The sequence below is a fragment of the Anoplophora glabripennis genome, unplaced genomic scaffold, assembly GCF_000390285.2.
Source record: "Anoplophora glabripennis isolate ALB-LARVAE unplaced genomic scaffold, Agla_2.0 scaffold583, whole genome shotgun sequence".
In the NCBI taxonomy this organism is placed as follows: domain Eukaryota; kingdom Metazoa; phylum Arthropoda; class Insecta; order Coleoptera; family Cerambycidae; genus Anoplophora; species Anoplophora glabripennis.
In genome coordinates, this window is record NW_019416688.1 from 202,353 (window position 1) to 217,535 (window position 15,183).

General features: G+C 32.2%; 1 protein-coding gene across 1 annotated transcript in view; it reads left to right on the forward strand.

Annotated features, from left to right (window-relative positions):
• LOC108910267 (nephrin) overlaps positions 1-15,183 on the forward strand; it is a gene marked incomplete at its 3' end in the record, with an annotated part of 234,410 nt that overhangs the window by 141,359 nt on the left and 77,868 nt on the right. Inside the window, exons 7-8 of the mRNA XM_018714822.1 lie at positions 817-947; positions 12,243-12,402. Of these exons, the coding sequence (XP_018570338.1) occupies positions 817-947; positions 12,243-12,402 (291 nt within the window). The remainder of the gene's footprint in view (positions 1-816; positions 948-12,242; positions 12,403-15,183) is intronic.

Genomic DNA, 15,183 nt, shown 5'->3' on the forward strand with positions numbered 1-15,183 from the left:
CTGTTCGAGATTTTCTGGACAATTGTTTTCCTAGGAGGTGGATCGGCAGACGAGGACCGATAGAATGGCCCGCGAGATCCCCAGATCTTATACCCCTGGACTATTTCTTATGGGGCTACGTAAAGTAGCGTAGCGTATACGTTAATAGACCACATAATTTAGAAGAACTCCAAAATTGTATTATAGATGAAATACACAGAGTTACCCCAGAAATAATTCATAATGTGCAAGAAGAATTTCTACACAGACTTGCGTATTGTCAAGAAGTCGGTGGGTGGCAATTCGAACACTTAATTTAGGTAGAAAACTTAATGAATTGTATTTGCTTGACATAGAAATTGTTATTTTTTTTGATGAATAAAATGTACGTTTTCTATCATTCAATCGTCTTTTACTCGAAATCTTTCCTATGTAAGATGGCAACATTTTAATACTGTCGGATCTTTCAGAATCAAGAAAAAAAATAGGGGATTGCTATTTAAAAAAAATTTCGATGATGTCATTACTCGAAAACAAATAACGGTTGAAAATCGCCTCTTATGCTAAAATATGTATTTTTTAAATTAAAAATCGACCTGTTCGAGGATTTTTCCCAAAAAAATTCTTTCGTTCTTACTGAATTTATTCCATACTTTATGCGCGTACTGTATGTATATTTACTGGAAAATATCTCACAAAATATAAAAGTAATATATTTTTTTCGTATAATACAAATACATTTTACCATGTTCGAGGGAAACTGAATGTGGCCACAGCGAAATTTTTCATATATCCCTGACAGTACATTAATACTGAAACGTAATATGTTTTTTTCAGATATTCCCGTGGTTACATTAAAAATGGGATCAACGCTTAACCCCGACGATATTAAAGAAGGCGATGATGTATATTTTGAGTGTAATGTTCGGTCCAACCCCAAAGCGCACAAGCTTTCATGGTACCATAATGTAAGTATAAGTTTTTTCGCATACCTACTTATACCTATGCCTGCGGTATGTATCCACAAATATTTCACAAAATATATGGGGTGATTTACAAGTCATCCAAAAAAATTAGAGGATATTCACTGGATCCATTGCGTAGAGACCAAATCAAAATTACCCGAAGAATGTTCTGCGTGCGAGCGAAATTACATTTTGACCAACGGTTGTAGTTTTGTAGATGTTTTACAGGTTCATTTTCATCCAATTATTAAAATATTGGTCAACAATATTGTTTCAAATCTTTATTTTTAAACAAACTATGCAGAACACAATACTATTAGAATTTTTCTATTATATTGTCAAACAATTTTTAGAAATTAACAAGTCAATTGCAAAATTAAATGTCATTGTATAAGAAAAAAATTTTACCCATGTTCTGTGATGTTGTTATCTGAAGATGGGATAAAACCCGAAACGATCGTAATAAACAATTGTTAAAAAGAAAAATAGTTTTATAAATAAATTATTTACAACTGATGCCATTCGCTTCGTCACGATTGACCCGCACCATCTTCCTTCATATGCACTGTAGGTTGCCTATAATTCATGTATTAATAATACATGAAGATTACAGTGGCGGCGTACGCAAGTATTAAAATTCATTTAAAAAAACTAATTATAACCCGACTATTTATTTGATTAAAAAAAAAGAATTTTCAGATTCATATTTAAGAATTTATTGAAGTTTCGTACACTAACATTTCCATATTGATGACACTTTATGACATAGAAAACGAAGTAATTAAATTTAATTTTAATTTAAAAATGTTATTCATTTGTAAAATAGTTGTATTTGTAACAGTTTTGGGTTAATTAATTATTTGTATTAGATCATTACTCGTGCATTTTCGATTCAAACTTGAAATAATTATGTCAATCGAAACGTATTTTATTTGATAACAGAAACGAAATAACATAGGTAGGTACTCTAGTTTACAGATTTTTTTTTTTTTTTGTATTGTACTAACCCGAAAAACTATTGTATTTGAAACATGAACAAACGCCGTAAAAGCCGGAAAATCACTAAATACAATACGTACATGTTAAATATTTATCTTCACCCGCAGCAAAAAAAAAAGAAAATGGCCCCATTCTATTTTGAATGTGAGTCAAATCACATCAAGTAGAGCCCCCATTTCCAGGTGATCATGGAATTTGAGTTCATATTTTAATCAAAAGTTGTCATTATCAACAATCTTACCCTAAAAGCGTTTTTTTAAATTTTCATTTTAACAATAATTTTTTGCAAAAAACATTTTTGGGACGTTAAATTAAATTTACATTTAAAGTAAAAAATTAATTGTGTAAAAACTATTTAGAGATATCTTAATGAAATTTTCAGGACCTGTGTAATAGATATTTATATTTTAATAACAAAATAAAGTTAACTAATTTATTATCATATTTTTAATAAACTTTTAAATAAACAAATGAAAATTTTAATGAATTAAGTAAAAAAAAACGGTTTTTCGCTAATAAAAAAAATTGAACTCCAATCGAAAAAAGTTAAATGAGAAAGTTTTCGAGTTATAACGATTTTTCGAAAAAGAGGTTATCTCGAAAATCTGCTCTTCTTGCTCGACAAATAGTCGTAAAGAAACGAATCAGGGCTCATTTTTTTCCTTAAGAGTTGTACTTTCATGGTAAAAAGGAGTGATAACGATTTTATTCATTTCAAGTGTCCAAAGATGATTTTGAAAAAAGTAAAAATTTTTTGGTCGCGTTTTTCTTGAATATCTTTTTCGATTTTCATTTCTCGATAATATCTATTACAGGAATCGATTGCTGGCATTTTTACGAGAATTTAAAAAAAAATCATTGCTCTACGACCTTCTGGAGCCGAGATATTTTTTTTTTTTAAATTCCATAGGCCGCTATTTATCTGCTACAACGTCCATTCTTACAGAGATTGAAGTTGAAAATTTATATTTTCAATAAAAAAATACTGTGGTTCATTTTAGTCACTTTTGCATTTTTAATTGTGCGTCAAACTGAAGCATTCGAGCGCGGCGCGAGCTAACTGTAGCGGGGGGCGNTATTTATCTGCTACAACGTCCATTCTTACAGAGATTGAAGTTGAAAATTTATATTTTCAATAAAAAAATACTGTGGTTCATTTTAGTCACTTTTGCATTTTTAATTGTGCGTCAAACTGAAGCATTCGAGCGCGGCGCGAGCTAACTGTAGCGGGGGGTAACGCTACTCGGCCGCTCCAAAAACTGAATTCGCGCGTTCAAAAGCGCTCTTACTTTCAAAATCTTCATTATCTCGATCTCTGGACCACGTACAAAAATCATTTTGTAGAAAAACAACAAAATATGTCGTTTACGACCAGCAACAGGTGTGTAAAAATGTGTTCTGAATAGTGGACGATGAGAAATTGCATTGGAAATAAATATTAAATGAAAAAGAGTCGTATCGGGGATCGAACCCAGAACGCCTCGACTGCTATGACATCGCGAAGCGTTCGCAGCCCACTAAGAACCCTTTTAATACATTTCCATAACATGGTTTATATACTTAAAATTTTATAATATCTAGTTACTTCTTCTATAATATAATTGGTTGAGTAATTTTTGAGTTAAATCGTAACAAACAAAAATTCAATCATCTTTCATCTAATGCGACCCTACTATTAATTTTAAAATAATTCACTATATATCTATATACCTAAAGACAACAAACGAACTCAAAACTAAAAATGCTAAACCTTTAAATTTAAAACAATATAGATAACTACCAACAATGTGAAAACAAAACGAATTAAATTAAAGTACCTGTGTTCAGGACTATCAATTTTAATTAATAAGTAAGTAGTTAGGTATCTAACTACCTAAAGAAAACAAACACGAAACAAAAATGCGACTATGAAGTTTTAAATGATTCACAATAAGAAAAAAACAAACAAATTATTAAAACTCAATGAAATAAAAGTATGTTTGCAAGTATCTATGTATGTTCCGACTACCTAAAGACAACAAATACAAAACAAAAATGTGACCTTAAAATATCGAACGCAATTATAACTTTCCAACAACACCCAGAAAGAAAACACAGTCGTCAGTCGTCACCTCCATTCGCTCCAAGTCAGTTTATTAAAGGATCACGCGCGCGTTATCGTTCGGCTTATTAGCTAAACAGTAGGCAAGACGGTGCGGGGGGAGGGTCGGCGATCGCATCAAGCGAAGCGAGGCGCTTGAATTTTATTCTCGCGTCCGTAATTTTTTTGCGATTACTCCTAAGATATTCATTTAAATTATATGGTGTAAAAGAGTAAAATAATGTGCATGAAATGCTTAAAGCCTCTAACTTATTTAAAATGATAAGGATTAATACCGTATTTGTGTAAATAGCTTTTACATTACCGCTTTATAATTGCCAATTTTTTAAAGTATTAAAATGGATATAGGTAGTATGTTATCTTTAACATATAGACATATGCCATCGCGGACTTTTCTGTAGACCTATATAAGATATACATTATTTTGTTATATCTCAAAGGGTTTAGGCAGCGTTTTCGTTGAAAGCTCCCAGATGGCTTATTTTTTTCCGACACCTCCAACAAATATCGTTAATGTATACAAAAACTTAACAAATTATATACTAAAACCTTCCTCGAGAACCGCTCTATCCATTGGTGAAAACAGCATGAAAATCGGTGCAGTAGTTTTTTAGTTTATCGCGGACAGACAGACAGACGCGGCGCAGGAGACTTTGTTTTATAATAATATGTAGTGATTATAACAATGAATATATTACGTATGTTTCCACAGTTTTTTTCCATTGCCGGATACCAATCTATACCAGTTAATTCTTCACCATTCATTTGCTAACGGTAAAATCCGTGTATTTTTAAACTTCGGGCGGGCTGATTTTAGCTTTTCAAATATTTAACCCGGTTATTATCCTACAACCGAATTAATTACAAAAATAAATACATTTGCCAAATTCCCGGACGCAAACACTCACAAACCTTTTTTTAATCCAAATTTGTTACATGTAACGTGCAATGTTTCACCAATTTGGCAGGACGTTGCAACAGTTGACGAGAGCGGGATAGGATCAATCAGCGAGTGATGAATGAATTTATCAATAGCCGGGTTAAAAACAAAAGAGGCAAATACATGCATCTAGAAAACAACTGCGTTAATTAAACATATAAATTTCGCTTTACACGGGCATACATTTAGTAGTACAATTTTGTGCTTTTACACTTGCTATAAAATTTGATATATTTATTTGAGTCCGTATTCGCCCGTTGAAAAATAGCTGGGTTTGCTATTAACAATATTTTATGTACTTTGTTACGCTGAATGCTGTTCGGATTTGGATTTATATTCGAATTCAATAATTTGGAGCCGAGTGTACTTTATTTTTGCTGAACTAACTGGCATGTAGGAAAGGTCACGGGGAATCGAAAACGATAATGTCGACGTAATCAAGACTCTAAGTTATATTAAACATTATTCAGCAGAGCAGAGTCCAAAAATAGTTGTGTAGAGAGCAGAAATAGTTGACTATCATCAGATACTTCAGCGACAGTTCGACGAAAAATACTCAAAGGACCAAACCTGGAACAAATCATCTGAGAACAGATTTGAGAGCAAGAGAAAAGAGCCGCAGAAATTGAGACAAACTTGATACAAACAGGTAGAAATGTTCTAAAACTTATCTATTACATTCGACACGTTACCTTCCTCCTGATCTCGAATTACATTTATGGTCAAAATCTTTTTGTATCTCCAGGTAAATAAATCCATAGACAATAAGTTCAGACCACTTAAAAAAGGAAATGGTGGTGGGCCTACCGATTCCTAATATGACTGCTTCTGGTACTAAAAAATCCATGAAATGACCTTTGAATATTTGATCAATTTGTCTTGTTGATCACAAATTATGTTTGTGGCATTGTCGTATCTAGTTCAATATTAACTGTTTGAACTTTTTATAAACTCAGGCATTTGAAAATGGAACATAAACTAATGCAAAAAATTAAAGGGTCAAAAGAATTTCCGAAATTTTTCCGTGATTTTTAACAGACTGTTCTTACCTAGATGGAATCAAAAAAAAAACATTTTGAAGCTCTAAGATTATAGTTTTTAGATCTTTCGGTTGATATTTTTTAGGAGCAGATAGCTTGTTTATTCAGCTTCAATTTCCATTTTTTTTTAATTTCAATACGACCTTTTTCCATAGAAATATCGGACTTTTAAAGGAAAAATATACTTTCTTTTGTCTTCAATCATCGATATCTCGGCGGCAAATGGTCGTAATTGAGTGGCAGTTTCGAAAACTGGAATAAATTTCCTATAACATATAAATTAACATATAAATTTCACATAATAAAATATAAATTTCACACGAATTTAAAAAACATAAAAAGGGTACTTTATGTTTTTTTAGAAGAAACCTGTGGTTTCATCTCGATCTAGCGAACCGTTTCTTTGTTTCAAACAGTCAAACTTTTGAAAAAAAATAAAGGGTCACGTTTTTAAGCTTAAACACTTCATTTTCATGATTAAAATGGAAAAAAAAATTTTTTTTGAGGTTTTCTCACATATTTACGGCAAATAACGTTTAAATTTATGAAAAATACATTTTTTGAAATTTTTTTTCAGAAAAGAAAAGGGATAGTTTTGAGAAAACTGTTTTTACAGACTGCACAAAAATTAATTAGAATTTTGTCTCAAAAAACGGTTGAATCGGGATCGAAATCTGATTTGGATCATCAAATTCAATTTTAATTTAATTAAAAGTTGATGAACAGAAGCATAGGACGGAAAAGCCGAATCGTGCTGAAAACAATTGTATTTTGTTTTTTTCAGTGTCCGGAAGGTTTTCCACAAAAACAAAAAAAAAACAAAAAAAAAATTTCGAAAGCTTTTTTTGTTTTTTCATCAAATTAAACGTTATTTGCGGTAAAAATGTGAAAAAACTTCAAAAAAAAATTGTCCATTTTAATCATGATTATGAAGTGTTTAAGCTCAAAAACCCTTTCATTTTTTTCAAAAATTTGACTGTTTGAAACAAAGAAACGGTTGGTTAGATCGAGATGAAACTTCACAGCGTTCTTCTGGGTATTTCCAACTATAAAAGTCATGATTAACATTAGTCATTTCGTGAATATTTCTAATTTAGCCGTCAATTTTCTAAAAGACCATAAATTTCCCTTTTTCATTAAAAGTCCAATATTTCTATGAAAAATAGTCGTATGGAAACTTAAAAAAAAGGGAATTGAATTCGCGCTATTTCTTAGAATTGCATGAAAATCGTAGCTCTTAAAAAATTTCGGCCGACAGATCTAAAAACTAGAATCTTAGAGCTTCAAAGTGCTTTTTTTAATTCCCGATACGACCATTTTTCACCTAAATACAGTCTGTCAAAAATCACGGAAAAATTTCGGAAATTCTTTTGACCCTTTAATTTTTTGTAATAGTTTAGATAGATGCCAGTTACATTGATCTTCAAAAAAGAAGCATTCAATAAAGTGTACCATAAAAATAATGATGTCTCAATGGAGTAACAGATGTTTTATTAAAATTATTTCTTATTCACGAAATAGAACAATCTCGGTAAAATATTCATTTCAAAAAAATATAAAGTATATTCAGGTGTTTCTCAAGGTTCTGACTTGGGGCCGCTGATTTTAACAACCGACCAATAAGGCCCTGTTCAGTAAAAACGGTGAGACTTAGACCCTTGCTTTATGAGGCAATTCTGAATTATTTATTGAGTTCTATTTGTGGTTAAAGTTTGATTCACTCGAACTGAAACACCCTGTATATATCAAATTGTATTATATTTTCATAAATACAATCGCTTTAAACCCTTGTCTTATAAGGAACATTTGTATTCACAGAAGTACATCTTAGTAGTATGCTACCCATGCATGTAACTAAAATATATTTAAACTTTTCCACGCGAATCACTTCGAGATCATAGTTTGTAGATAATCTATAATATGTAAAAGTTCTTTGCAAAAACAGCAGTGCATGCTTTGTGCCATGTACTCTTATGTCGATTAGTTGACGCCCTCGAACGGTGTGCGGAGGTTGTGGCTCCACAATCATCTCTTCAACAGCTTTTTTCCTGCTTTTGCTATATACTTTCTTTTGGTCACAAATTTTCCATTCTACCGGCTCTGTCCTTTATCCGACATTCTATAGGTTAAAAAAATCAGCTGTGCGAGCGATCACATAGCATCGTATATACCTATATACATGACAAGGACTGCCAACTTACCAATAATAAACTCAGCATGCTCGTGCGCTGTTGCTAAATTTCTGTTGCAACTCGTGGCATTTATTTATGCGTATTGGGTAAAAAATAATAATTTAAAGATGGAAATGTATAATTATAAGTATTTTAAACTCGATTTTATTCGATATCTACAAGCAAGTATATCAATCTACTTATTTTCTAGTTATAAAATTATATTTCTTTGCATTAGCAGCAATAATTATTTAACTTGAGACACCTCGATTTATATGTCCTTTCTCACCACAAATCCAACGTTCAAGTGGTTCTCTTCGAGTAAAAGTTTTGGCAAGTCCATCATTTAGTTGACGTCTCACCTGGATCAACATTCTTCCTATACTGTATATTTTACTTCTTAGAATATTTGAAATATATTTGTTTCTTATTGGTTTCCCGTTTTCTGGTCACCAGTGGTCATTTGCCTCACTCTGGTGTGTCCCCTGGATGCTTGTTTCGCTGGATCAAATTGCATGGCATGTGCGTGTACTACTGCTACAATACATCAGAATACAACGAAATGGGACTGAGTTGAATTTTTACAACCTATCTGCAAAATATTGCAAGGTGTGGATAAGTCACCAAACAAGATAAGAAAAAAGTGAAATCCAGGTCAAATATGAATGTCGCATGTATACTATTCAAGATTTATCCGCAAAATCGATGTTGTCTATTGTTTTCTCTTGTCTCTACATTTCGTTAATGTTTGTTCCCACTGCTCGCTGTAATTACCTGTTACAAAGAGAAAAGACAATGGGAGACTTGAAGCCTCGTGGAGAACACAAAATCCCATGAAAATGCAGCGAAACACGCAAGCTGAATTATTTCGTTGATTGCATGTTGCACAGCTATTTTGTTGCTGGTGATTGTCATTTAATCCCATATAAAACTCGATTGATTTCAGACTAATTTCTTCAATTTCCCTCGCGGATCTTAACAAGAATATACCTGCAGTGACAAATGTGAAATATACAGGGTAGCCCATCGAAAACGTACCGCAAGGCATTACAGGGTAGTAAAGAACTTTCTGGTAATAATAACGCAATTTATAAGTGTTTAATTCAAAAGTCATAAATAAACTTCTTCTGTTTATAACTTTTGATGTAATAAATATTTTTTGGCGCTCGAGGGCTAGTAGTTTGTAGATCTTTTGAAGACGAAAAAAAGTACCTCACTGTTTTCTCGTTGAAATGAACGGAAAAATGTTATAAGCGAAAAACGTGAATTTACGTAAAAATTATACAATTGCCCAGCCTGTAAACAATCTCCCCTCATTTTTATTACTGTGAAAACTAATATGTTATGGTACAATAATTTTTTTACGTTCCAACTCTATTTCAACTGGCGTATTAGTATTATTTATTTCTTACCCAGTTATTTTATAATTACCTAACTTAACACAATTTGATAAATAGTTCTAATACGATCCATAAAACTCATCTTCTATGTGGTCGGACGGTGGGGAAAATAACGTCTCATTATTTTAATGCAGGGCCAGTAAATCAGATAGGTACTTCCCAAAACAAGGCGGAAAACTCATTGTGTGTGGTTAAATTACATACGGTATCGCCGGCGCAGATAAGCCATTTTCATTTGCAAATGTTTAAGAGCCGTACTCGCCCCATTAATTTATAATGGAACGGGTATCAGGGTGCCTGGGAGTATCACAGCGTTTTGGTTATTTCCATGCTCCTAATGAAATTAGATTAATAGTGTAAACTCCTGAAATTAATTAAAACTATGTTTACTTGGCGGGGGACGCTCGCTGGAAATGGCGGCGCTAAATGCCTTCATCCCGCTTTAAGAAGAAGAAAAAGAATTGGAAGTAAAATACACGCTCAAAGTAGTTTGTGTAGTTCCGATACTTGTGCGTTAAAGTCCCGGAGAAAATCCAGAAAAAAAACTTTCTTCTGGCGCGTAACATGTTTCGGTTTTTGCTGAATGATTTTAAAAAATAGTATCATTTTCTGAAAGAGCAGGGTACATTACATAGAAAATGTACACTGTAACGAAATTTTAATTGATTCCGTTACATTATAATTAAATTCTTATATAACATCAATTTTCTCCTCAATTTCATTTAATTCTATAACCTCCTAGTAATAATACCCTTTTCATTATACTCCAAGCACCTCGTATAACATCGGAAAGAGCTCATATATTGCAAACGAATACGCTTTTATATTATCAAAGCGCCATCTGCGCTAGAGTATAAATAGCTAGAACGAATTAAAATTGCTCCCTTTGCTTTCTATCTTTGCTTTCTGTGCCATATATCTATCTATGATAGTAGTCGAGAGAGTTACATGCGTTTTTTTTTCGATAGAAAATTGTTAAACTGTGAGTATCGTTATTAGCTAAATCTATAATTGCCTTTGTTTACTTAACAGCTTTATTAATTTAGGTTTCACTAACATACAGGGTGTAGAGTAATCATAAATGAACAAAAAAGTTGTATATTACAAGGGCGTAAGATTAACAGTTTTCAAAATACATCGAATATTAATATTGGGCAGTTTCATCACAAGCAGACTTGTCCTATGGAAAAAATGTAAACAACTATTATTGTGAAACATTTAGTAAATTTCAAGACAATTGTTTTCCAGTTTTTAAATAAATAAAGTAAAATGTAACTATTTTGTAGTAAGAAGATAGTGTTGTGCTTAAATTTTAGCTCGAATTTTAGTAATTATGAATCTCTTAAAACAGGAACTTAACTTTTAATCAAATTAGGAATTTGAAAAATATGTAATTAAAGTATACAAATATTCACGTCATCTAAATAATCATACGTATTCAAACTAATTTAGGTACTTACCAAAAAGCAAATTTTAGTAATTTTTAAACGCACAAGTACAAAACAAACTATGACATTTGCTCATAATGTCCACCACACTTGTGGTGGATATGAATTTTATCGAATTTTAAATTTATTACAACGCTGATAATTTTTTAGAATTAAGCATAAAGAAGTTCAAAAACGTGATAAACATTATATTTTATGGTATTTTATGCACGCAGTTATGTCAATATTCCTTAATTAATCGAACATCAAGTTTTTCAAGGTCAACTCATGTTTTTGAAGGTAATAACAATACCGTAGGATGGATCATGCCACACATTCCCTTTGGGGGCAGTGTCACCATCTCGAGCATATTCTGAGGTAGCAGAATTTGAAATATCCTCACTGTGAAACCAATTATGCTAAGGCTACAAGCTGAGAGTATGTGGGACCAAATTCTCGAATAAGAAGTCCATCGTTGCCATTTATATGTCCTCAAAATTATAAAAACTAAGTCTCATGCATACGAAAAGTATGATATCATCGTCTTAAGAGTCGATTCTAGTAGGTTTTTATCAAAATTATCTTCAAGGTCAAAACCAAGGTCATCAAATGGTGGTCTTCGATCATCGAGACAACTTTTATGGGGGTAATTTTCGCAATACCTTGCTATCCTCGCGAAATATCAACCTGAGAATTTCGATATGGAGATTTTACCGTCAAAGGACTTTAAAAATGAAAAAAAACTCAATAATGTGACCTTCGAATAACCTTGAAAATGAGCTACGTCAAACGGACACCGTTCGCATTCAGCGACTCCAAAAACGTATGAGGGAGATGGTCTAGTCCATCAAACAATGCATTTTTTTCCTTAAGGCTGTGGAATATAAATATTTGTGCCAAATTTCATATGTACTCATCGCCTATATTGGAGATATTATAAAAAAATGTATTCTTGATCGTGCACTTTTATCAATCTGTTGACAAATTAAAATCTCATCACTTGAATGTGGTCTTTTAAAAATTTTTAGGCAGGTATACGCAATTGTTTAATGATTTAATTAAAAAAAAATGTATGAATAGGAATCAACTAAGCCATGAGAAAATCCTTACTTTCGCGTATATAAGTACAAAACAAAATAGTTCATGTTTTGACAAAGACAAAATTCTCTTAGAGTAGAAGCCCTAGACAGCAATCTATTTCTGCTGAAAATTTTTTCCAGGGTGTGGAAATATTCCAAAACGTCACAGCCGGCATCATAATGAGTGACCAGAGTCTAGTCCTCCAAAACGTAGTCCGATCCACGGCTGGAGAGTACACCTGCGTAGCTGTCAATCTTGAAGGGAGGGGAACCAGCAACCCAGTTAAGCTCGTGGTTAGATGTAAGTATATAAAATTTGTGTATAAAATATATTTGTCTAAACTGTTGTTAAAGAAAAAACATCAAGTTTACTTAATGGACGTACACGAGCTTTTCTCGCGGGAGGAGACGCTCGTGTACGGATAGCTTTACCAACGAAAAATGTACACAGCAAAAAACTAATGTAATTTTTTTGTTAAACTTGGTGGTTTTCTTAAATAACTTGTTTAATTTAATAGATTTTAGTATGACGTCCCATATTTAGGCAACACACAACAAATTATCAAAGTTGAAATTGTATAGACCGAATCTAACCCTTGTGTACTATTTACATAGATACCATAAAAATGAACAACTTCAAACTTTAACATTAGCCGTGTTCCTAATGCGCATGCTCAGAAAGAATACTCTTTAGTTTGTTCCATTTGCAGACCATGTCTGTCGTAGACAAATTGGTGTAAGCAAAGATGGCAAGCGCTGCCAAACTAAAAGAGTCATATGTTTAGTTGAATATTCCTCTTCATACTTGCTAGATAACTAAAGGTTCATCATCATAAAGCATTTTTTGTACATATCCAGAGGAAACAGGATTGTCTTCCTTTTCGATAAACTTCTTTTCTTCAAAGTACAAAAGTTGCACTCATAGTAACTGGTCTTTTAGGGATGATATCAAAAATTGTTACAAAACTGAGAAAGAAAGCAAGAAATCACAAAGTTGAGATACGCGTAACCATAACCAAACTTTTTGGAATAATATCTTGTTGCGAGGCTACTTCGCTTACATGAAATTATCTTTAATGCGCATGCTCGCTAACATTGATATAATTTCAATTTATTAATTAGTATAAAAGTCAATATTGTTCTATAAATATAAATATATAAATTCTATAATTCTTTTAGTTTGTCACTTGGGATTTGAAACTTCCTAAATATTTCTTAAATTTACAGAATATAACGATATTTAAGGTCGTAAAAAGAAAACATTTTTTGGCACTTAGGCATGTTAAAATTATGGAAGGTTGAAAATCGATCTAGTAAAAATAATGAGAAATTCTTCATGGCAAAGTGTACTATGGGATTGTCTATTATTTGGCGTATGTAACGTCACTACTAAAAAGGTCTATTACTATCAGCCTTATTTTTGGCACATGCACTACGTAGATTAAGATCTATTGTACCTATTAGAGAAAAATTTCAGTAGATGCCGAAACCGAAAAAAATATGTTGTTTTAATAACTATTTATAATGTTGATAGATCATTTGAAAAGTAGTAAAGAACTGTTTCAAGCAGGTACTCTTTATTCAAGTCGCTAAAGGTAAACTCACAAGGGTAGAGATTATTTTTTAAAGGGGCACTGACTACCTGCCTACCCCGCCACTGGTGGTTGTAGTGAATACTTTGATGTGAATATATAAGGCTTTTTTTCACGAGTGAATATTGGTGAATACGTCTGACTTGTAGTTACTGTTTCTATCTCTTTTAATCTTAGTTCTAACCTTGTGTAACCTGAACAGATCGCGAACACCACTATTCGGTGGTGCAGCCTGTCATATGTAGTTTGACGACTTTGACATATCGGTTCTAACTTCTAACCAGTAATCATAATTTGTCATCCTTTATTGCTTCCAGTAATCTAGTGTTGTGGGAATTGGTGTTATCTCACTATATAATATATGTATTTGCTTCAAATAAAACTGAAGGAATATATCAATGCTTTCTTTGGAATATTTTTAAGTGGGAAATTTAAAAAGCGTGAAAAGTATGTAGATTCTGATGTTGCAGGATATGCGAATATTCGACATAATCGTTATAGTAAGACAATGGAATTTGGTCATTTATGTCAATGGCTACCAAACAGAAATTGTGACATGGCTCTATATTTTTTGATATTTTTGTGGAATGAGAATGATGATGTTCCTTATTTATGTTATAAGTTTAGAGAATCATATCATATACTCTTAATCTGAATTAATCTTACCATTAAGTAAAATATTTGCTGTTTCAACGTCTACGTTTACTAAAACATATGTGCCTCTAAAGTTTAAATTTAAACTGACCACTTCCACAGCCGTATCAGAATCCATCATTTTGCTGAACGATTTTTATCCTCATTCAAACAAAATGTCAAAAAGAAAAAGGTTAAGTTACCGGCTGACAATACTAGTTGAATATACCAACAGAATATTCAGCTGAAGGGTGAAGAGTTCAGTCATTTGATCTAAACTTGTGACGTCACATAGTAGTTTAAATGACTGACTATTCTCGCAAAAAAGTAATATTCACTCATACTACACATACTACAACATACGACTTCACTCACGAAAAAAAGCCTATTATGTTATGATACTGAAAGCCGACAACGATACACAAATACATAATACAATGAAATTTTGAAAATTATGACATACTAAAATAGAGAACTCTGACAACAGGGATGTGTTATACTATATAGGAGAAAATGAAGGATACAAATTAACATATAGAAGTTTTAGTACATAAAAGGCAAAATCGTTACATGATAACATCAATATGTCAAAATAAATTAAATAATGCAAAATTTTAAATAAAACCGTTTAATGAAAGCAATAATACATACTAGAAAGTTAAAATGTATAACCTAGTACAACTTTGTAAAGATATTCACCATATATAGATATTATATGATGGGAATAAGTGTCATTTAACCAAAAGTGCAAGGAATCAATTTCCAATTAAAAACTATTGAAGTGCTGTGAGAAAACAGGCGAAGTGCAAACACAATCAACCATTGGAATCTCAAGTATATGAAACCAGGACGAAGTT